The 20,750-nt window shown below is 44.7% G+C and overlaps 1 protein-coding gene across 5 annotated transcripts in view; it reads left to right on the forward strand.

Moving 5' to 3' along the window:
- Nucleotides 1-1,810: 1,810 nt before the first annotated feature.
- The window catches only part of ebf1a (EBF transcription factor 1a), a 59,519-nt gene continuing 40,579 nt past the window's right edge, over nt 1,811-20,750 (forward strand). For 2 of the 5 annotated variants that reach the window (XM_044363993.1, XM_044363992.1), the window contains exons 1-6: nt 1,813-2,762; nt 3,592-3,748; nt 4,801-4,864; nt 5,621-5,676; nt 6,989-7,062; nt 8,642-8,710. In XM_044363993.1, the coding sequence (XP_044219928.1) occupies nt 2,629-2,762; nt 3,592-3,748; nt 4,801-4,864; nt 5,621-5,676; nt 6,989-7,062; nt 8,642-8,710 (554 nt within the window). In that variant the 5' untranslated portion in view covers nt 1,813-2,628. Of the gene's footprint in view, nt 2,763-3,591; nt 3,749-4,800; nt 4,865-5,620; nt 5,677-6,988; nt 7,063-8,641; nt 8,711-20,750 lie in introns of all 5 variants that reach the window. The other 3 variants (XM_044363991.1, XM_044363989.1, XM_044363990.1) reach the window with 3 other exon arrangements.

Genomic DNA, 20,750 nt, shown 5'->3' on the forward strand with positions numbered 1-20,750 from the left:
GTGTGTGTGTGTGTGTGTGTGTGTAAGTGTGTGTAAGTGTGTGTACGGGCGTTAAAAAGTGAGGCTGACTGTGAGAGACATTTTATCTCACGTTGCTTTTATTTATCACTATTTATTATCATGTATTCACGTGGTAGGGTGCTCACATTTCTCCTCCCACAGCAGGAGACATAAATAAACAGATATAGACAATGATGAGATGATTGCTGGGGTTTGGTGTCCAACCTTGACCGTTTATGGCATTTGTATCAGACTCTGCAACTGCCTGAGACTCTTGTGTCAGTCTGCTGGCTGCACTAGAGACGAGGATATGTATGTCACTAGAAGAAAAAAAAAATCATTCCCTAAAATGAAAGTAAAACTTGTTTTAGTTTATTCCAACTAACAACAAAAAAATATTAATTCAATAGTGTAAAAATAGTATGCATTTTGTACGCTATTTCTGAGGCTCTTAATTGTGCAGCTTCACTCCCAAAAGCATCAACGTGTCAGTGATTCTTGATACAATCTTAATTTTCAGAGATGCCCTCTTGATAAAAAACAAGACTCTCTCATTCTTTCCATTTCATTATAATTAACCAAACAGTACTTATTGAACAGATGGCCCCCAGACAATTGAATTTGACAATTTAGAAATGACTCTGTAATGATTGGAGGGGGGAAACCAGGGCTGATGGGGAGCATGAGGAGAGCTGTAACATCCTTACTCTCTGCAAACTGGACTTGCAACCATATGACAAACAGTCTTCATGCGTGTGAACCTGATGTGCAGTTTCATGCTTGTGTGAGCAACCATGCAAATTTTTTTTACACTTTTTTTTTTTTTTTTTCATTTTTGTTCTTGAGCAGTTATTTTTGACTGAGTGCATTTTTTGGACGGCGGGACAGCAAAGTTTAGCTGTAATCCTCATATTTATGTTGGATTCAGCACTAAGTCCCGCAAGATTTATGTAATGCATCTAATCAAAGCTAATTTCAAACCATCGGGCTGTAACAGAAAATGTGCGCAGCGGCTTGCCAGCCCCTCTCTCTATCTTTTTTCTTTTTTTTTTTTTTTTGGTGAGCTGAAACTTTGTTGAGCTCATAATCTGCTATAGTTGATACTCTGAACACTTGCACTGCTCAACACTGTTCACAAGAGAAAACAGAACGTCGAAATTACATTTTAAATGTTAAAATAAAGTCATTTTCTTTTGTTTTTTTGTTTTAAAGCAAGCTCCTTTAGAAACAATCCTTCACAATGTGGAAAATTAAATTGATCGACGTTGACTTCATTTGACATATATGAGCACTATAAATATGCTCACAACTGATGCTGCAACTATTCTTCAAATTGTTTCCTCTCACTGCAGTGTGACACATTTTGTCACATAATACAATGAGTCACATCTGATATATCTGATGCGTATTTTAAAATGTGTTCGGATTCTGTTTCGTCTTGTTTTGCAGACAGATGCGGACAGTCTGTATCACATTTTCATAGCAGCAGCTCAAGTGACAACGAAGCAAACAGGCGATAGATGTTGCAACCACTCCCGGCTCCCCTCTTCACTCTGCCCTTTTAGTCTCAGCGGGAAAACTGCAACGGATTAAACTAATGTCCTCCCTTGAGTTGATGTTTGATAGTCGTGAATACATTAATTGTCTACAGAAAGACACAGCAGACACACACGCACACACACACACACACACATACACGCATACTCTGGCATACATGGGCGCACACACTCGCACCGCGCACAGCTTCTGGCTAAGTGGCTGGGGCGGGACACTGCGTGGGACGAGGCGGGGACAGCAGGCAGGCGGACGGGCAGCGTGCTGGTCGGGGTTGGTGGACAGCTGATTGTCCGTGTTATTAACTGTGTTTGGGGGCGTTCCTGCTCGCCTTGTAGACCACGCCCCCCTCACCTACTAGTTCTCCCCCTGTTTGGTATCCCAGAGATGGTCCAAAGTGATTCCTCAGGGAAGAAAAGAGCGCAAATCACCCGAGCAGGAGCCGAGGAGGAGCGGAGCCGCTGTTTGCCCAGGACTGCCTCTTAATTGCGCGTAATCTTCCGTTTCATTCATCTGAACAGAGGAGAAGACTTTGTAAATAAAGGAACGGAGAGAAAGAGGGTGAAACGTGTTTCATCTCTTCGGCTTTCTTTCCCACTGTGGACTGTTTGTTACGAAAACTGACATTTTGCTTGTGTTTTTGTCAGCTGCACCTTGATCCGGGGGGACTGTCGCCAACTCCGTGCAGCCTCTCATCCTGCGCTTCCCCCTTTCATCGCTCTCACGTTGTTCATCTTCATAGCTGCCGATTCCCCCCCTCCCCTGCTTTTTTTTTTTCTTCTGGAGTCGTTGACACGAGGTGCAGCTAACCCTGGATGCTGACAGCTCCCCTTTTCCTTCCACATGTCGCATCTTTTGTGTACTTTGAGAAACACACGCGCAACTAAACGCCAAGTGAAATAGTCCACGCCACTTTGCTCCTCTTGACAGCGCGATCAAACAGACGCAAGAGGAGGGGAGGCAGGGGAAAAAAAAAAAAAAAAAAAGAAAGGAGGGAGCCAAGGAGAGGAGGATAGAGAGAGAGAGGGGAGAGAGAGTGAGAGAGAGATAGCGACAGTGTGAAGGTGCGTTTTGATGTTTGGCATCCACGAGAGCATCCAGAGGAGTGGGAGTAGTATGAAAGAAGAGCCCATGGTGGCCGGGATGAACGCGGTTCGGACATGGATGCAGGGCGCCGGAGTGCTGGACGCCAACACAGCCGCCCAGAGGTGAGCCTGAGGCGGCCTTGGCGCTGCGCTGACACCGGGGCGTGCATGGAGACCGGGGGGAGAGAACACGTTAAGATCTGCGGTGTTAAAGACGGAGCGGCAGTATCACTTGGGGCAGCATGCGTCCCCAGAGGACGTAGTTGTTGGATAACCACTGTTCCCGCTGGCTTTATACGTTCTTTTTTTAGCTGTTAAGTCCAACATGATTAAAAATGTGGCTCAAACTTGGTTTAACATATTTGTGGATGGAAAGCACAATTAGCTCAAAGAAGCTCCAGGCTCGCGAGGTTTAAATGTAGGCTCAGATTAAGTTTGGTGTTAGGAAAGTGTGCTGTGGGTTTGTGTTCAGGCTTTTCGGCTCACTTTGGTGTTTGTCTCCCTTTTTGGTTGTGATAATTGCTTTTCACTGAATGCATGTATAAATATTATTTTCAAGCTTAAATTTAGAAGTGTTCTGGAAAAAAAATCTTTACTTTTAATCAAATTGGTCAAGTTTAAAATTTATATATGCACACTTTTATCAACTGCAGGCCTAGACCACCATGAAAGCTGTTGGTGTCTCCAAATTATGTTTATTATACAAATGCGAATATTTAACTCTGTATATATTTTAACATATTTGTTTAATTATTGTTGATTAAACCACAAAGAGCGTTTGTGAGGGTTTTAATTAAATGGTTCTCGTTTTAGAATGAACAGTGACTGAAACGTAGATTGGATTTTAGAAGCAGATCTCTTTAACACTGCAATTTTTTTTCTTCTTGTTTTTATTGAATTTATTGTAATGGCCGTCGTCGTGCATGGTGCTGGTTTGTGCTTGTGTCCGCAGCGGAGTGGGTCTTGCTCGGGCACACTTCGAGAAACAGCCGCCCTCCAACCTTCGCAAGTCCAACTTCTTCCACTTCGTGCTGGCTTTGTACGACAGGCAGGGTCAGCCGGTGGAAATAGAGAGAACCACCTACATTGATTTTGTAGAGAAGGAAAAGGTGAGTTTATGCACGACACACAAATATTATTTTATCATGTGATAATTTGATAATAAAATCAAAACGAGACTTTTGATATATACATTTTAGTGGAGGAACGACTGATGTCTGATACAGTCTACTAGCCTGTTAAGGCAAAGTGATAAATTACCAGACGTGACTTAACAAAGTGGCCAGACGCACACAGCAGGGATCACTGCTCCTCAGGGCTTCCCTGGTGTCATTTTTTACATCGAGTCTTGTAGAGTTTTGACTTTTTTGGCCTTTTTTCTTTTTTTACAATTCCAAAACCTTCAAAATACAATTTGCACCCATTTACATGAAGGTATAAATCAAGTGCATACAAACTTTAGTGGCAACTTGTCACTAATTCTATTGAATCATATTTATAATCCTGCAGGTGTTGTCAGACAAGATATTTCAGTTTTTAAACACATTAATATCCGTTTTTGATACGTCGATTAAATGTTTGCAAGAGGAATAAAAAAGTGGACTCATAAATATTAGTTTGTTATTATTATTTTCTATTTTATTACTTGTTTATTATTCACTTGATCTAAATGTGATTCTAGTGCTTGTCAGCATTAATAACATTTAACTTCATTCACTGGATATAAAAATGATATATGTCAAATTATTATTATTAATAATACATGGGATAAATGTTGTATAACAATATTTTAAACGATTTCTATTTCCAGTATAAGTTAATTAATTTGTTCACAAGTCAGTTTTGTAAATGAAATGTTCTAACGTCTATCTTCAAATGTCTAAAATTGAATTTGACAGAATAACGTGAATGACTTAACGAGGAAAAAGCTGTTAAAGTTACAGTCTGAAGCTTTTTTTTTTTCATTCTTCTGGATGTCTGAGGATTTTTTTTAAAAAACGACGTGATGTGATTTACATGTGATCAAAGTCATAGAAGTGACATGTCAGTCATGTTATCTAAAAATATCCAGTTCAGATCATAACGGTGGACGCGCACTAGAAGTCCCATGAGGAGATGGTTTGCTTGCTCTGACCGGGAATGTTTGGTTTAATTTTCATAGGAAACGACGGGGGAAAAGACCAACAATGGGATCCATTATAGACTTCAGCTCCTCTACAGTAACGGTGAGTTTGGCTTCCATAATTTTTATGGAGCAATAACAAAAGCAAAGGGTGAATGATACGCCAAAACCCGAGTGAAGAAAGTCAGGAAACAAATGTTATGAGGTTTTGAGAGTGTTTAGTTTTATCTGTTTATTTTAGTTATTTACCGTGAAGGATCGAGGCTTCAGGTCTCCGGTAAAATGCTTTAAATGTCATTAATTATACTTAAAAATAACTATTATTATTATCATTATTATTATAATAATTATTATTATTATTGTTATTATTATTATTATTATTATTATGCTTTCTGCTTCTTAAAGTTAATATAGCCTGTATTCTCCGGTCGGCCTATTTCTGGCAGTGGCATGTTTTCCATCCTGCTTCTTAACGATTATTTTTTAAATTCTTTTTGCCTCAATTGAATAATTCAGTTACATGGATTACAATTTAGAAAATGTGTGTTTTTTAATGTTGTGCTCATTTTCACTATTAAGTTTCTTAATAAAAGTTTGTAGACATCACATCGACGAAAGTAGATTAAATCTTCAAGTTCCAAGCAACAAATAATGAAAGTCATTAGTAACAGTTTGAACTCATTCATTTAACCTAAAGTGGCTCACAGGGGAAGTCACAATGAATAAAACTGTGATCTTAAATACTCCCCTAAAATGGGGAAAGCTTTCCTTTAGATGTGATATGAAACCTGCTGGTAACATTTTAACTATTAACCCCCCTCTCTCTGTCTCTCTGTCTCTCTGTCTCTCTCTCTCTCAGGGATCAGGACAGAGCAAGACTTATATGTTCGTCTCATTGACTCCATGACTAAACAGGTAAGAGGTCCTGCATTAAACTATATGCTCAAAGAATGAAACTCTGCATCAGTTCGCTGCCTGTGCTGGTCTGGATTTTGCCCCCCCACTTCCAGCCACTGCCTCCCCACCCCCTCCTCCTCCTCCTTCTCCTCCCCCTCTCACCCCGCTGCATGCCTGTGTCTGAGACCCTCAACTTCAGCACAGCACAGCCGCCGTGATAAACGACCTGTCTTACCTGTGGAATACATTTACAGAGGCCCAGAAAAGTAGAGGACATGTGTCCTCATACTCTACCTCTGCACAGCAACCAGTAAGTGGGGATGGTGTGTGTGTGTTTTTACAAGCGTCAGGCAGTATACGTGTGTGTTTGACTGTGTGATTGTGCGCATAGGGTGTGTGAATATCTCGGTGAGGTGCACTAGCGGTTGTGTGTTAGTGTTTGGGAAAGACAGTGATGCATGCCAGCTCACTCTTTGAGGACCTTGACCCTCATTTCCTCAATGTGAAACAGAACAAACTATCCCAGAGTGTGTTATGGCCAATTCAATCACACAAAGAAATACAAAGCCGCACATGTGGGCTGGCGCACACTGAGGGAATTCTCTGTGAGGATGAATTAGATAACGAAGAAAATAAGCCTCTTGAACGCTGTTTTGATATCAGGTCTTTTGTTTTGCCAATTCTGCCTCTAGTGCCATTAGGCTTGAAGAGAGTTTGCCTTAGAATGAAAGGAGTAGGAGGGGATTTTGTTTGTGAGTGCACATGGATGTGTGAGTGTGTGTTTGCATGTTTATCAGTGTGTGTGTGTGTGTGTGTGTGTGTGTGTGTGTGTATGCAGGGTGATCACAGCCCTGGAGAGCATGTTGAGTGGGGTTGGAGGGGTAACCAGACTAGATTTTTGGACGCTGTGCTGTATGGACCAGATGGTGCACTATACTCCAGTCTGGCAGTCCAACTGCTCACTGTACACTGCATATAAACACACGTGCACGTACAAACACGTATGTGCACGCGGGAGTACACACACACATGCACTGTTGCACACACACACACACACACAAATGCTTTCTCTCTTACTGTCTCTGTCAGAACAGAGCGTTCCTGTTCAGGAGGACTGGATTCCCACGATACACACATTTGCCAGATAGACGACACTGCTCCCAGATGAAAGACACAAACACACTTTTCTGTTTTTTTTTTGTTGTTGTTTTTTTATTTGCCCCTGCATCATGGTTCACTTTTTCTGTTCGAATGAATGTCACTCATAAAAATATAAATCACAATAATTATCTTGATTTTTTTTTTTTTTTTTTTTTTTGTCTTGCTCTAGGCGATTGTCTACGAAGGCCAGGATAAAAATCCAGAGATGTGCCGGGTCTTGTTAACCCACGAGATCATGTGCAGGTAAGACAAAACACACTCAGCTACAACTGTCATTTTTCTGGATGGAGCCAGCGCTTTTACGGTCTGGATCGAGATGAATGTTTTTCACATTGGATGTGTCTCTGTTGGTTTAAAGAGGAGGCAAAGACATGAGGAGCACTGCTAAATTACAATAGAAATCTTATCATTTTCCTCAAAGTGGGTTGGGGAGATGGGCCCTGGCCTATTTCTGTTGGTAGGCATGTGTGTGTGTGTAAGTGTCTGTGTATATGTGTGCATCCCTCTCATGTTCAGCTAATTAGGACAAGGAAAAGCTCATTACTCAAACCCATCCTCCTTAGTCTGTGTAATACATGCAGTTTGCTGTGTCCTGACAGTGAGCTATGTACAGAGGGGGACAGACTCGTATTACACATAAAATACACACACACACACACACACACACACACACTTGAATGTAGTAAAGCAAGCATAGCTCTCGCAGGCCGTCGTGTGCATTCACAATCAATAAAAGCATCACGCAGCATATGATTGTCTCTCAATGACCAACCGTCTTGAAATAAAATGCGGAGTTACATGTGGAAAAATGGCTAGTGGCAAAAGTGTAGCCACTTCCTGGTTATCACACAAGGCAATTTAGACCACTTGTTTTCATATGCTGCAGGAAACGGTCGAGATCAGAAATCTGATCTGGCTCTCCAAGCCTCCTGTCCTGGGGGACTCAAGAAAGTAGGGGGGAGGGTCAATCTATCTCCCCCTTTCTCTCACTCTCTTTTGTGTCTTTCTCCATCTCCTCCCACACACATACAGTAGGTGCACACACGTTAGTCACATACAGGTACGCACTCACAGACATGCATGCGTGCACACAGACGAGCAGGCAGAAAAGAAAAGGTAAGCGCAGACGTGATGATACTTTTTGGAGGAAAGGGGGGGGGGTTGATGGCACACACAACAACACTGTTACATTGTGCTGCAGTCAAATGATTCAGAAAAGAACTCGTCACATCAGTATGCAACCCCCTTCTACCCAGCATGCACTACTCCCCAGGTCCAGTGGGACCACTCTGTGACCCACTTCTGAGAGAGAGAAAGAGCAAGAGAGAGAGGCGGGATAGAGGGAGGGGACGAGCGCAGAGGAAAAATAGAGAACATAAGATGTCTGGTTTTGTGATGTCTGACAGAAACGGAGCTAACCTGAGCCCTGGAGGCTAATTCAAGTTTGTAGCCAGCCTGATTCAAGCTCAGCGCTTTTGCTCTTCTTCTCCAAACTTTGCCTAAAAATCACCCCGCTTATCTCACCCCGCTACAGCGCTAGAGCCCCCCGGTCTTACCTCGACAAGCCCGACAGAAATCCAATTCATGCTGTTTCTTAAACTCCACGAAAGTCTCACGCCCTTTCACTCCTCTTTCTCTTTCCTATACGCTCATCTGACTTCCTCTCCTTCTCTTTATTTCTGCTGTATCTTATCTTGCTGTCCCTGTTGTTCACATCTTGGTGACTAACTCCCCTTTGTCCCCCCACCACCCCCACCCCCCCCACCACCCCTTTTCTCCTTTCCCCCCCCTTTCCCCGCTCTCCTCCCTCGCCTCCCTGCAGTCGATGCTGTGATAAGAAGAGTTGTGGCAACAGGAACGAGACCCCATCAGACCCTGTCATCATCGACAGGTAAGCAAACTTCGCCCTTTATCCTCGGCCGACATGATGCTGTGCTGTCATCGCAAACACAAACACAAACACAAGCACACAGGACTTTTTATGGGTGTGAAGAAGAGCTGTGCGCACTATGCAGGCAGCAAATGTTGAAATCTCGACATTGCAGAAACATATAATAGATGTTTTTTTTAATTGATAAAATTAATTAATCATTCCATTGAAAGTTAGCTATTTTTGACGTGCGAACTGGCTGAAAAAATGTAACTTCTAGGCCGAATCAAGGAAGCCACAGGTTGTTTAAATCTCAGCAACCATAATCGTCTGTGTAAGCAAAACGTGTGAAACAGCAGTAAATAATATCCCAGTGGTATGTGTGTGAAGTGGAGAAGCAATCACGGAGCAGTTGAGTTCTGCTTCAAGTGTGGTCAAACAGTGTTTGTGTGGTTGGGCTGATGACTTGGCTGATGAGCAGTTAGGGTTAGCTACAGTCTGGAGTGTGTGTGGGTGTGTGTGTGTGTGTGTGTATATATATATAAATCTCATTCTGGACGGGTGCGTTACCGAAGATTCTCTGCTGCTTTTGACACACTCGCCGCATACACACACTTTTCTTTGAGTGTGCACCTTTCCCCTGCCGTCATAAACTACCTCTGACCGATGCAGCAGCTTGCATGATTTACGATCAGTTGGAAAAAAAGAAAAGCCCTGTAGATTTACAGGCCGGCCTGTGCCTGTGTGGCACTCGCGTGGACGTAGAGTGTGAGGGAAATTATTTGTTTACACTGGAGCAATTGTTGAAGCGTGCAGATTTAAGCGTGCTGTTCCTTCCATAACAGAGAGCAAACTTATAAAGAGAAAGTTTCTCCTTTTCTGCCTGTATTTTGTTATCTATAACAAACAACAGCATCATCAGGTAAAATGAAGTACACCATAGGTTATTTAGGTGTTATGTCTGATTTGAATTTCTCACATTTGAGTGTATGTGTGAGTGTTAATGAGGCAGTGACCTGTGCTATCTGATGAACACAGCTGTCCTGTTCTCGCTGCCGCTCTGTCAAAAGCTACTCTTTACCTGCGTATGTATGTATGTGTGTGTCTGTGTGTGTATCTATGTGTGCGTGAGATCGCGTGTGCGTGTGCCACCCTCGTTCCACTCCAGTGAAGCGGAAGGCCTCACCTCAGCGCTCCCTGAGACAGCTGCACCCCACCACGTGGCCTCAGACAACACGCCTGCCCATCACTCTGTGCCATATTTCTGATTTTTGTTTTCCTGTGTGCATACTTGTTGAGTTTCTCATCTGTGCATTCGCTCTGTCTTTGTAGGGCCGTCCTGGCTCGCCACGGTTAAAACTTTCCCTCCATCAGCTTGCCGCAGTTTGAGCAGAGCCACCTTGGTGAGACAGGCGGATTTCTGCTGTGAGCAGCTTTCCCACACTGAGCATGTGTTGTGGTCGCTCACTGGCGGTATTCCCCTGACGCGCAATGGCTCAGGTGTGAGGGCAGCATTAACGAACAACAAATTAGAACAGGGGGGAGGGAAAACAACAGCAATATCTCCGTTTTCCTCTCCAGCGAGCACTCTTTCTGGACAGGAAAATAGGTCAGGTGAGAGGAGAGCGATCGGGGAGGGGGTTGGTAGCTTGTTTTAAAGGGGGGGACTGAAGGGGAATAAGGAAAGGAGGGTTTATACGTTTGCTCATTTAGTACCAATATATTCTTGGCAGTTGTAATAATCAGGGATTCATAAACAAACAAACAACTGTGAGGGTGAAACTGACTCAATTACCATGAGTTCCCCTCCTTCAAATTCATAAAGAAATACCATCAGCAGCCCCTCTCCACCCTTGAAGTTATTTAGTTCGTTAAATAAGGGCTCGTTAGCCCTCTGCTGTTTCGCAGAGATGATTAGATTTTACAGCCCTAATTAGCTGGGCTAGCTCTAACTCTTCTGGAAGAGTAATGGGTCTGATTGCCTAATTAGCTCTCTCTCGTTAAGATGGGAGAAACAGGCCACTGCAGCAAAACCGCAGGAATGAGGAAAAATAAAGTCAGCTAATGAGTAACTTATTTGATTGTTAGGAGAACAAATCTGGTACAGTGTGGATCGGCAGCGCTCGGGAGAATCTGATTCGCCCCCTCTTTATCTCGCCTCTTGTTGGGGAGAGAATTTGTTTGGGCATTAAAGTGTCTACAAGGAGCAATATGATGCAGATTTTAATTATGAAGCATATTTGTTTAGGCTATGATAGCAAAAAGCACTTTAACATTTCTTAGTTTTCTACTGAAGTTGAAACATCCCCCTCAATCTGTCCTCTTTTCATGTTTTTCAAGCTTTGACTGTGTCAGATACAGTGTCGTTGCATTATGTTGTGTTTTTAACCTTGAATTTTGATCAATTCAAAGAGACTTTGGCGTGATGTGTTGGGTCTGTGCTTGACACTGGGCAGAGGAAGCAGCTGAAAGGTGAGAAGCTCCTGTGCGCCTCTCTATGTCTTCCCCAGGGAAACGTGTGGTCCACTTTAGCCTCTTACAGAAGCAGGATAATATGAGGGGAGCCCTTAACCCCTCCCACCCCCCACATCCACTTCCACCTCTCTCCATCACTCCTGGTTAGCATGGGGTTAATCATATGCAGCCACTGCTAGTCAGTCTATCATCTGCCTGGATGGGCCTCAAATCACAAACACATTTCCCTCTCACCCGTGTACACCTTTGCTATCACTTAGCATTGCCTCTGCGCTTCTGTCAGGTTATCTCCCCACAGAACTGCTTTTGTTAATTTACTTGCTGCATCCATATAATTGCGGACTAATCTGTCAACCCTGCTCGCTTTGGGGGTATGACTGTCCCTCCGGCCCCGTGTGTCCTCTCTTGCCTCCTACCACCTGTGTCCCGTGGCCCTTTCCTGCCTGTCCAGCTCCCACAGGCCTGCCGCAGGGTGTCCCCCAGGCATGGAGAACCTCTCTGGAGGGGGGGAGGCAAACTCTCTGTGACCAGAGATAAGGATCCACTGGATAGCTCTGCGTATCCCATGATCCCCCTCTTTCCAATCACAGTGCGGGGAGGTGGTGGGGGTGTCAAATTTACATGCACAGATGATGTTATTTCAGGTTTATTGCTGTTTTCGAGTGTGCGCTTGTGAGTGTTTGCGTTTGCGCACACTCCTGCAGCCCGCTGTTGATGTGGCCCATTTCCTTGCATGCGTGTCTGTGCTTGTGTATCCGCAACAGTGTTGGTTGTTTCCCCAGGAGTGTGTGTGTGTGTTGATAGAGGCCATTTCCTGGCGAGTGTGTGTGTGTCTTGAGTGAAGAATGTCGGGCAGGAAGTGCTCCTCCCGGGGAGGATGATGTCATGGCCGATGGTTTCCTGTTCTGCAAGCTAGTGGAACGGACTGACTCTCAGCTTCATGGTGGGTAGTTAGTACTTGTGCACCGGGTTTTGGTTCACCTCTCGGCTGCTTCAGGTCTACACCTGGTTCAGTGACACATCTGGAGGGGACAAATTATCCTAGGAGCTAGCAATGTTTAAAAGATTGTGTTTTCCAAGCTAATGCATTTCGCTGCATAGCTTGTTTGTCACTCCCCCCCTCTTTGTCTGCCTCTCTAGTGGGGAACCCCCTCATTGTTTTGGTTGTTATGTTTGGATGCACTTCCTGGGGTGAGAGGTCATGTGTTGCCTTGGCTGGGCTAACGTGCGCTAGTGAATAATGTATGTCATTGACTTTATGTCAGCCCTGCCAGCCCCCCAGCCGAGCCCACCCATGTTTAATTCATCCATCTCATTTGTGTGTGTGTGTGTGTATGTGTGTGTGTGTGTGTGTGTGTGTGTGTGTGTGTGTGCGTGCCTGCGAATGTGTGTGTGTGCGTGTGTGTCATTTAGAGGCCCAGTCTGCACCTGTCCAGCCATTAGCCCCCTTCTCATTTGCATTTGATGCTAATGTGGTTTACTGGCAGCGCCTTCCGTCCCCTCAGCTTAGTTTCACTTTCATATCCATGACTGTGTTAGTGAGAAGGTGAAAACACACTTACAGTGCATCTATCCTACATTCTTGTGACTGTATCCGCTGATGTCTCTGACATCTGAATGTTGAGGTCTTCATAATTCTCCTTTTCTTCTCAAGCCTCGGGGCTGTTTAGGTTCACACAGAATAGCTATTCCCCACTTTCTTTCTAATCATTTTCAACATGTGTGTTTTCATTTGCGTCTCTGACCACCACAGTATCACTAGCTTGACATTTCACTCCAAGACAAATAAAGTCTAGAAACAGAGTCATGAGACCCCGAGGGTGACAGTCCAAGCTACGTCTTTTTTAAGCATGTATGATCCTCCCTGAGCTTTAGGGGAAGCGAGATCTGTGCAGATTGTGCCGTGATTTTCAGCGCTGGCCTTTTTCTCTTTAAAAGATGTTTTCATGTTGATATGCTGTTTCTTTTGTGCGGTCTTATGGGGGGGGGGGCAGCCGCACTAGATGTTATGGGAGGCTTTGAAAAGGACTGGTCCTGAGCTGGTTGTGGTGTTTGTGCACGGCTTAGTGGCAAAGAGGCAGAGTTGCTGGCTCATCGATATGCAGGCAGAACTCCCCTCCCTCAGGTACTGGCTGCCTCACAAATCTACCTCTCACACACACATACACACACACACACATAAGAGCACACACATATAGACACAGATGCAGCTCTCACCCTCAGATAAACTCATGTATAGTACATAAATATATATGCAGACGCACACATGCGCAGTTTTGAGAATCCACAGGCGTGCAAAACTATAAGCTTGCACACACACACACACACACGCATACATACACACACATATTGACCTGCAGCTCTCTGCATCTGTTTGGTTGTGTTCTTTTTTCCCTGCGGTGCTTTCCCCCCAGGGTTGGAGGAAAGCGCGGCCCCAAGAGACGGACGGCTGCGCTGATTGACAGCAGGGAGTTTGGAGGTCGAGGAGCCTCTAAAACAGCGCTGCCTCTTTCTCTCTCATGCAGACCTTCAGCGTTCTAACCTCCCCCCCCCCCTCCCACCAACAACTGGCTCGCTTTCATTTTGCGAACACCCCCGGAAAAATTAACACATCATTCCCGGAGTAGACCTGTTTTTGTTTCTCCTGATATGAAACATCAAATTAGAATAAGCTGTTTTTTGTTTCATGATGAGGAAACAATGAGGGACACACTGGAAATAAGCATTTTTAATACTTAAGTGTGTTATCCTGAGGAAAGATTTTGTGTGTATTTCATTGTTATGTTTTAATTCTTTCCCCAATAAACTAAACAGAGCTGCTATCACGCTTTATAGGTAGTTAAGCTAATGCTCCACAGCTGAATGCAGGTCACAAACAGTTTATTAGGGCATATAAAGTGTAATTTACAAATGTCATAACCGTGAAAAGTTCTGGGTTTCATGACATGAGGAGGTTTTTTGGCGAGAGCTACTGTAAATAGCGCTGTTGTAGATCCATTTTCTCTGCAAACTGCTTTGTCATTACTGCTTGACATTCCCAGCTTGACCTGGCCGCTCTCCTTGGCCGTTCCCTCTGCCTTTGTGTCAGTGTTTGTTCTGTCCCAGAATGAAGGGGTTTAGGCGGCCAGAGCTGACCCAAATGAGTAGCGTCCTACTTCTCTGGGAGCTATTTAAGACATTTTTGGTGTGGTAATTGCAGGACAGAGAGATAGAGATAGAAGGGGAGTTAAATAGAATGAAGATATATTTACCGTATGAAAGGTCTGGTGTATGACGTGCAACTGTGTGTGTGGTACTGTAAGTGAGGAAGGAGTAACGTTTTCCAGGATTTAGTCCGTGACTCGCCCAAGAAGATGCACTCAATTTGCTTTTCAAATGAGGCGTGAAGAGCGCGAGCGCGCGCCTCTCAGTGTGATGCTATACATTTGTACGTGCGTGGCTATGTGTGTGCGGGAGTGTGTGGCAACAGCGAGGCTTTGTTTTCTCAATGCTCTGATGTGTGTGGACAGTCGCTGCTCTCTAGCGCACGGCCCACTAAGTGCTCTCTCACAGCCAATGTGTTACATGGCTGCCCGTGTTGCCGGTCGTAATTGAATAGACACACCAGCTCCTCTCGGTGAAGGATATTCGGGCCTCCTCTCCCAGCAGGCTGATCCAGTGTGTGTCATCGAGCGGCATGGCCTCCAGCCTCCTTGATCTCAGCCCCTCACTGATGATTCATTGTTTACTGATTATTTCTGCTAAGTGAGAACGCAGACAGCGTGCTTCATGCCAGCTCCATACCCCCCAACCTGGCGTCTCACTTCCTATCAGTCAGTTTCCATCCCAGCCAGCCTCTTTTCTGGCGCTTTACCTCAGCGCTGTAGCCCAGGATGTACGTCCAGGTGTCCAGGATGAGTGTTGGTGACCTGCTGTGCCCAAGCAAGATGTATAGTCTGTTGATTGTTTTCCATCAATCTGTCCAGGAAGAATGGATCGCTGGCCAGGCGCTGTGAGCGGCGCTCTCAGTTTCACACGCCACAATGGAAGGAAAACCTGCACGGCATGGGGGAGACAGGGAGGGAGAGATATGTAGTGTGATAGTATTGGTGGGATACTGCAACAAAAAGTTACGGCATTTAAATGATTGGAAAGATCTTTTTTAACATAATCAGATTACTTCATGTGAGATTTTTCCCTCTTTTCTACAGGGGGATATTTCATTTTCTGCAAAACTTCCTTTAAAAAAACACACACTTCTACTCTTATATAGGCTGTTTAGTAACTATATCATTATCTCCAAGTTCAACCTTTTCATATCTGCTCTTATATATGAGTTTTGTGACATTGAGCTTGACTAATTTGAGCTGTAATGTTAAGAGACAAAAGAAAATCTTCAAGGGAGTATCTCTGCTGTAATTAAGCGTAAAGCAGGGACGTCAACATGCAGACAATTATGGTCAACAGTACTGTTCGATCAAAGGGAGGATATATATTCTTACAGTCCTAATATATTCTTTTTACTTTGCATTAATCATCAACAAATGAGACCCAGCACATGTCACTGTTCCACTTCAAAAAGCCGAGCTGAATTTAAAGGCCTTTGTTTGTGTTTATGTAACTGATGAGGGGAGACAAAGTAAGGCGTAGGCAATCGACTGAGACACTTTGTTGTTCTACACTGCCTCACCCCTTTGCGTGTGTGCTTGCTAACGTTGTTTGTTTGTTTACCGAGTGGCTTGACCTCGCTGAGAGGAATGTTCACTTGTTTTCTTTTCTTCTGCTTCTCCTTCTGTGTTTTGTCTCTCTGGCTACCTCTGATTTCCTCCATCCAATGTGTCTCTCTTCTTCTCTCTTTATCTATCTGCCCTTCCGTCTGCTGTATGTGTCTTTCTTTGGTCCTCCCACTCACAACTCCAGATTTAGGTTTTTTGGTTAATCACACTTGGAATCCTTCTGCGTTTGAACACTCTTCCTCGGCAGCGTGTCTTCCTCGATCTCCGCGTGCGGCGCAGGAGAGAGTCGCGCTAATTATCCTGGTTATTGGCTTCTCCAATGCAGGAGTTGTGATTTACATGAGGTGACATTCAGTTCAAACACACAGACCTTCACAACCTTTTTCTGGAAAACAATTAACAGCGGCGCTTTCTCCTCTCTCTCCCTCCCTCCTGTACCCTCTTTTTTTTTTTTTTTTTTTTTCCCCTGCTACACCACTCCCTCTCTCTCTCTCTCTCTCTCTTCCTCTGGCTATTGTCTTCACACAAACAGAGAAAATTTACTGCCAAAAGAGTGAGGAGTGTGCAACGGGGCACAATTGTTGGTGTATGTTGTGTAGCTAGTGATTGCTTGCTTGTTAATTGACAGTTACTCCTTTGGGTGGATATTCAGAGAGGAGTTTTGAAGAGCTTTTGAGTGAGGCTGACATGGAGAAGGTATTAACTTCACTTTTGCAGGATTGTAGCTAACGGTGGTCTTTAAATCTGTGCAATAAAAGAGCCCTGATGTAGCACTGCACCAGTTTTATACATCTTTTCCATGTCTCTGACTCTGACCCTAGAAAATTCGCGACACACACACACACACACTTACGGATAGATATACAGCCCACACAGGCATGTTCAAACACAAAGACAAACTTACAAGCGTGCCGTTAATGAAGCGCATCTCTCTTCTGTCATGACGCCCGTGTTAGCATGACAAGATGTTTACACACACAATCACGGCCGCTCCTCTGATGTGGGCAGGGATGAAAGCGAGATGAGAGGGAAGAGGAAAAGAGGAGGCAGAGACGTGACGGTGAGTGTCGGGTATGGACCGCTTTTCTGTGTTTGACAGGAGGACAGTTGTAACAGTAGCCCACTGAGAGCCGAGAGAGAGGCGGCGAGATATAAAGGGATATATAGACAGATGCAGGGAGAGAGAGAGAGATGTACCTGGAGGAAAATGTTCTGAAAAGGAAAGACTTTTTTTTTTTTCCTCTCTTTTCTTTTTCATACAGAGGACTCCTCTGAACTCAACCACATCCTTGAATCTGGAGGAAAACAATTAGATCCACCCAGTTCCCCTTGTCCCGCAGTGTAGATTACAAATGAGCAAACCTGGCATTTATCACATTACTACAAACATTTATTAAAGCCTGTTCCCCTCTAAAGCTGCAGAGATAACAGTGGGTAATTGCAGAGACTGGCTCTATTAGTTAAGTATGCCTAATGTCACTGCCTCAGAGCATTAATGGACGCTGTAGTATTATGTTCCTGCGCTCATTACCACCCCACTCCCCTTCAAACAGATACACACACACACACACACACATATTCACACACCCTCTCCCCCTCCATTGACCCTGCAGCAGGAGTCTGTGCCACTCTAATGAGAAATGGAAAACACTACTCCGCAAGCTCCAAGACACACACACACACACACACAGGCCTATGGACACACACACACGGCGGGAGCCATTACAAGGGGACAGAGGGGTACAACAGTATAATCACACACGCCCAGGGAAACAATTGTGCTGTTATCAGAGTGATCACATTATAAAAGTTTAATAAACACCAAACGGCCTAATGGTGAATTAGCCTGCATCTGCCCTGTGTTGTGCCAGGCTATAATTAGTGATTTAACAGAGACAAACAAATGTTTTTTTTTTCGCCAGAGCGTTTCACAATCAACAGATTTGTGCATTTTTAGTTGGACACAAATTACCCGCCGTGTCCAGAATTAAAAGAAAACGCACGCGGCTGTGATGATTTGTGAGGTTTCCATTCTGTGATCTCGACTCGAAGACAGCGAAAGTAGCCCGTGTTGTCGCTGAGAGAAACACACACACAAACAGTGAACCACTGAGAGCAGGGTTTGGCTCAAGCCCCAGTCTGGTTTTCTAAGTGGCACTTGAGATGTGTATGGAGAGAGGCGGATGGGTGCTTGAGATTGTTGAGGAGAAGAGAGACAGAGAGTGAAGGAGGGAGGGAGGTGGTGAGGGGAAAGAAGAAAAGAAACAGGAAGAGATGGCAGTGAATGACGTGGAATAAGTTAGTTAAGAGGAGGAGGGGGGTGGGGGGTAAAAATGACTCTTTCTCTCTTGGGCAAAACCAGCGGTTGTGTGTCTATTTTGATACTTGTGTGTGTGCCTATTTGCATGCGTGCGTATGCGGGCATTGGCGTTAAATCGATGACAATTTATAATTTACAATCACAAGGACCTATCACTTTTTATAGGGCCTCCATCTTCGCTCATCAATATTACATCAGGATCCAGACTCTCAGCGTGAGGGAGCAGGAGGGTGAGAAAACGGCTGAGGAGAGAGAATATGGCTTTGGTCCAGCGTGTGTGTGTGTGTGTGTGTGTGTGTGTGTGTGCGTGTGTGTGTAGGTGGGGGTGGAGGAGGGCATCTGCTGAGGCTGTAGAAAACATCGCTTCCAGCATACACAAATGTGCAAACGCATACCCTACCTCACATGTGTGCATGTGTGTGTCTGCATCTGTGTGTGCATGTCCCACTGCTTTTGTGTGTGTGTGTGTGTGTGTGTGTGTGTGTGTGTGTGTGTGTGTGTGTGTGTGTGTGTGCTTGCCAGCTGAGTGACAGCTTAGTATTGATCTGTGGGAGGCCCCGGTGTCATTAGACCCAGTATGGACCAGCAGGCACACGTGGAGGTCAGGGCACGGAGTTTGTGCATGCGTGTGTGTGTGTGTGTGATTGAGCGTGTGTGTGTGTATGTGTGTGAAGGAGTGGAGGACCAAGTGTTCAGCAGTGACAGGCTCAAGCCTCTGAAAGAAAATCAATCATGTCATAAGAGGAAGGTTTCCTCCAGCCTCCTTCTCACTCTTTCTCCCCCCCCTCCTCCTCCTCTCATCCTTTCTCCTCTTTTCTCCTCTTTTCTCCTTTTTTTCTTTTCATTCACCTCAGCACTTTAAACTTATACCACTCCTTTCTTCTCTATTTACTGTCTTTCTTTCTTTTTTCAAGCATCTCTGTTTCTCTGCCAAACACACACACAGATAGGACTCCTGGGTCAGAACAGGGGTTGCATGTGTGATGTGCGGATCAATCCGAGGGGTTATCCTGGCAAAAGGAGCCATTAGTGACAGAACTGATCCTGGATCAGCCCTCATTAACTAAAAGGGCACGGGGGCTGTTTGTCCAGATAAAAGAAATGACCCCAAACCAGGGCCAATTAACTGAGAGGGCAGAGACTAGTTGAATTGATGGCATGCATTGTTTTGTTTATTAGAAGTTTCGTTCGAAAAGAACCTGATTAGTTTTATTGTGAATTTAAGCTGTCCTTCAGTTATTTATTATTAAGGACGAACGCACACACACATGCTCACACACACACTACACACACACACACACACACAGGGCAAGCATCCACCTGTTCTCTTCGCTCCTCTCTCGCCTGAGGGGACGAGTATGGTAGATAACAGTTTGAGTGGGCCTGCTGCAAAACACTAATCAGACCTAACACTGCCTAATTAGTACAGAGTCCGCTGATTGGCTTACAGCAATAATTAACACAGGTGAGAATAATTAGCTCCCCATAGACCTGTTTGTGCCTGTGTGTGTGTGTGTGTGTGTGTGTGTGTGTGTGTGTGTGTGTGTGTGAAGGATGTTATTATGCAGTCTTGGTCCCAAGTGAGGCTGAGGAGGCAGAGAGAAGAATCAAACTCATTACTGAAACCAGGCCAACCTGTGTTAGGTGCTCTGCTTTCCCACACCCAGAGAATTAGCCACAGAGATATCCACCTCCCCTCTCTTCTCTCTTTCTGTGTGTGTGTGTGTGTGTGTGTGTTTATCCCTCTGTCTAAGTCCTTCCTCTTTCTTGCTTACTTTCTCCTTTTCTCCTTTTCCTTCAGCCCCCCTCACTGATGAGTGAAGGTCCGCTAGGTGAACCTGTTAAGATAAGATGAAACACAGACACAGGGCATCTTTCTATCATATTCTGTCTCTCTGGTGGTCTGCTTCTCTCTTTTATCCCCCGCCCAGTCTCTTTCAATCTCTCTTCAGAATAGACTGAACAAAATAGAGAGTGTGTGTGTAGGGGGGGGGGGTATGTTGGCAAGTGCTGTCTTCCTCTCCATATAAAAAGCTTGTACAGTGAGCATATAGCCTCTTCTTCTCCATAAAATTGTATACCGTACACTTCATGAACTACTACTTACCGCCTGGCTGTATATAGAAGATAGTGAATCATGCTCAGCCAACGCCTCATGTTAGCTTTCCAAGAGAGAGAGAGAGAGAGAGATAGAGAGGAAGAAGGAGATAATGAGAAATATAGAAAGGGAGAGACAAAAGAAAAAGAAAAGCGGACAGTGTTTTGCTGTACGACTGGCCGTCGTTCATCAGTCTGAAGCAGCATGGTGTCCTCCATCTCACTCTCCCTGGTTATTTTTACCAAAGTGCTTCTTCTTTGATCAAGCCAACATCACAGAGAAGAAGACGGGCACGCAGACATTGAGAGGGGGTTAATATTGGAACACAATTGACGGCTTGTCACTTTTAGCTCCGAGGCACCAACATTGCCGAGTAGTTAGTTAGGTGCCAGAGAGGGAGATGGGGGGGGGGGGGGGTAACACACACACACACACACACACATGCACACACAC

Source organism: Thunnus albacares, chromosome 10 (genome assembly GCF_914725855.1).
Source record: "Thunnus albacares chromosome 10, fThuAlb1.1, whole genome shotgun sequence".
Lineage (NCBI taxonomy): Eukaryota > Metazoa > Chordata > Actinopteri > Scombriformes > Scombridae > Thunnus > Thunnus albacares.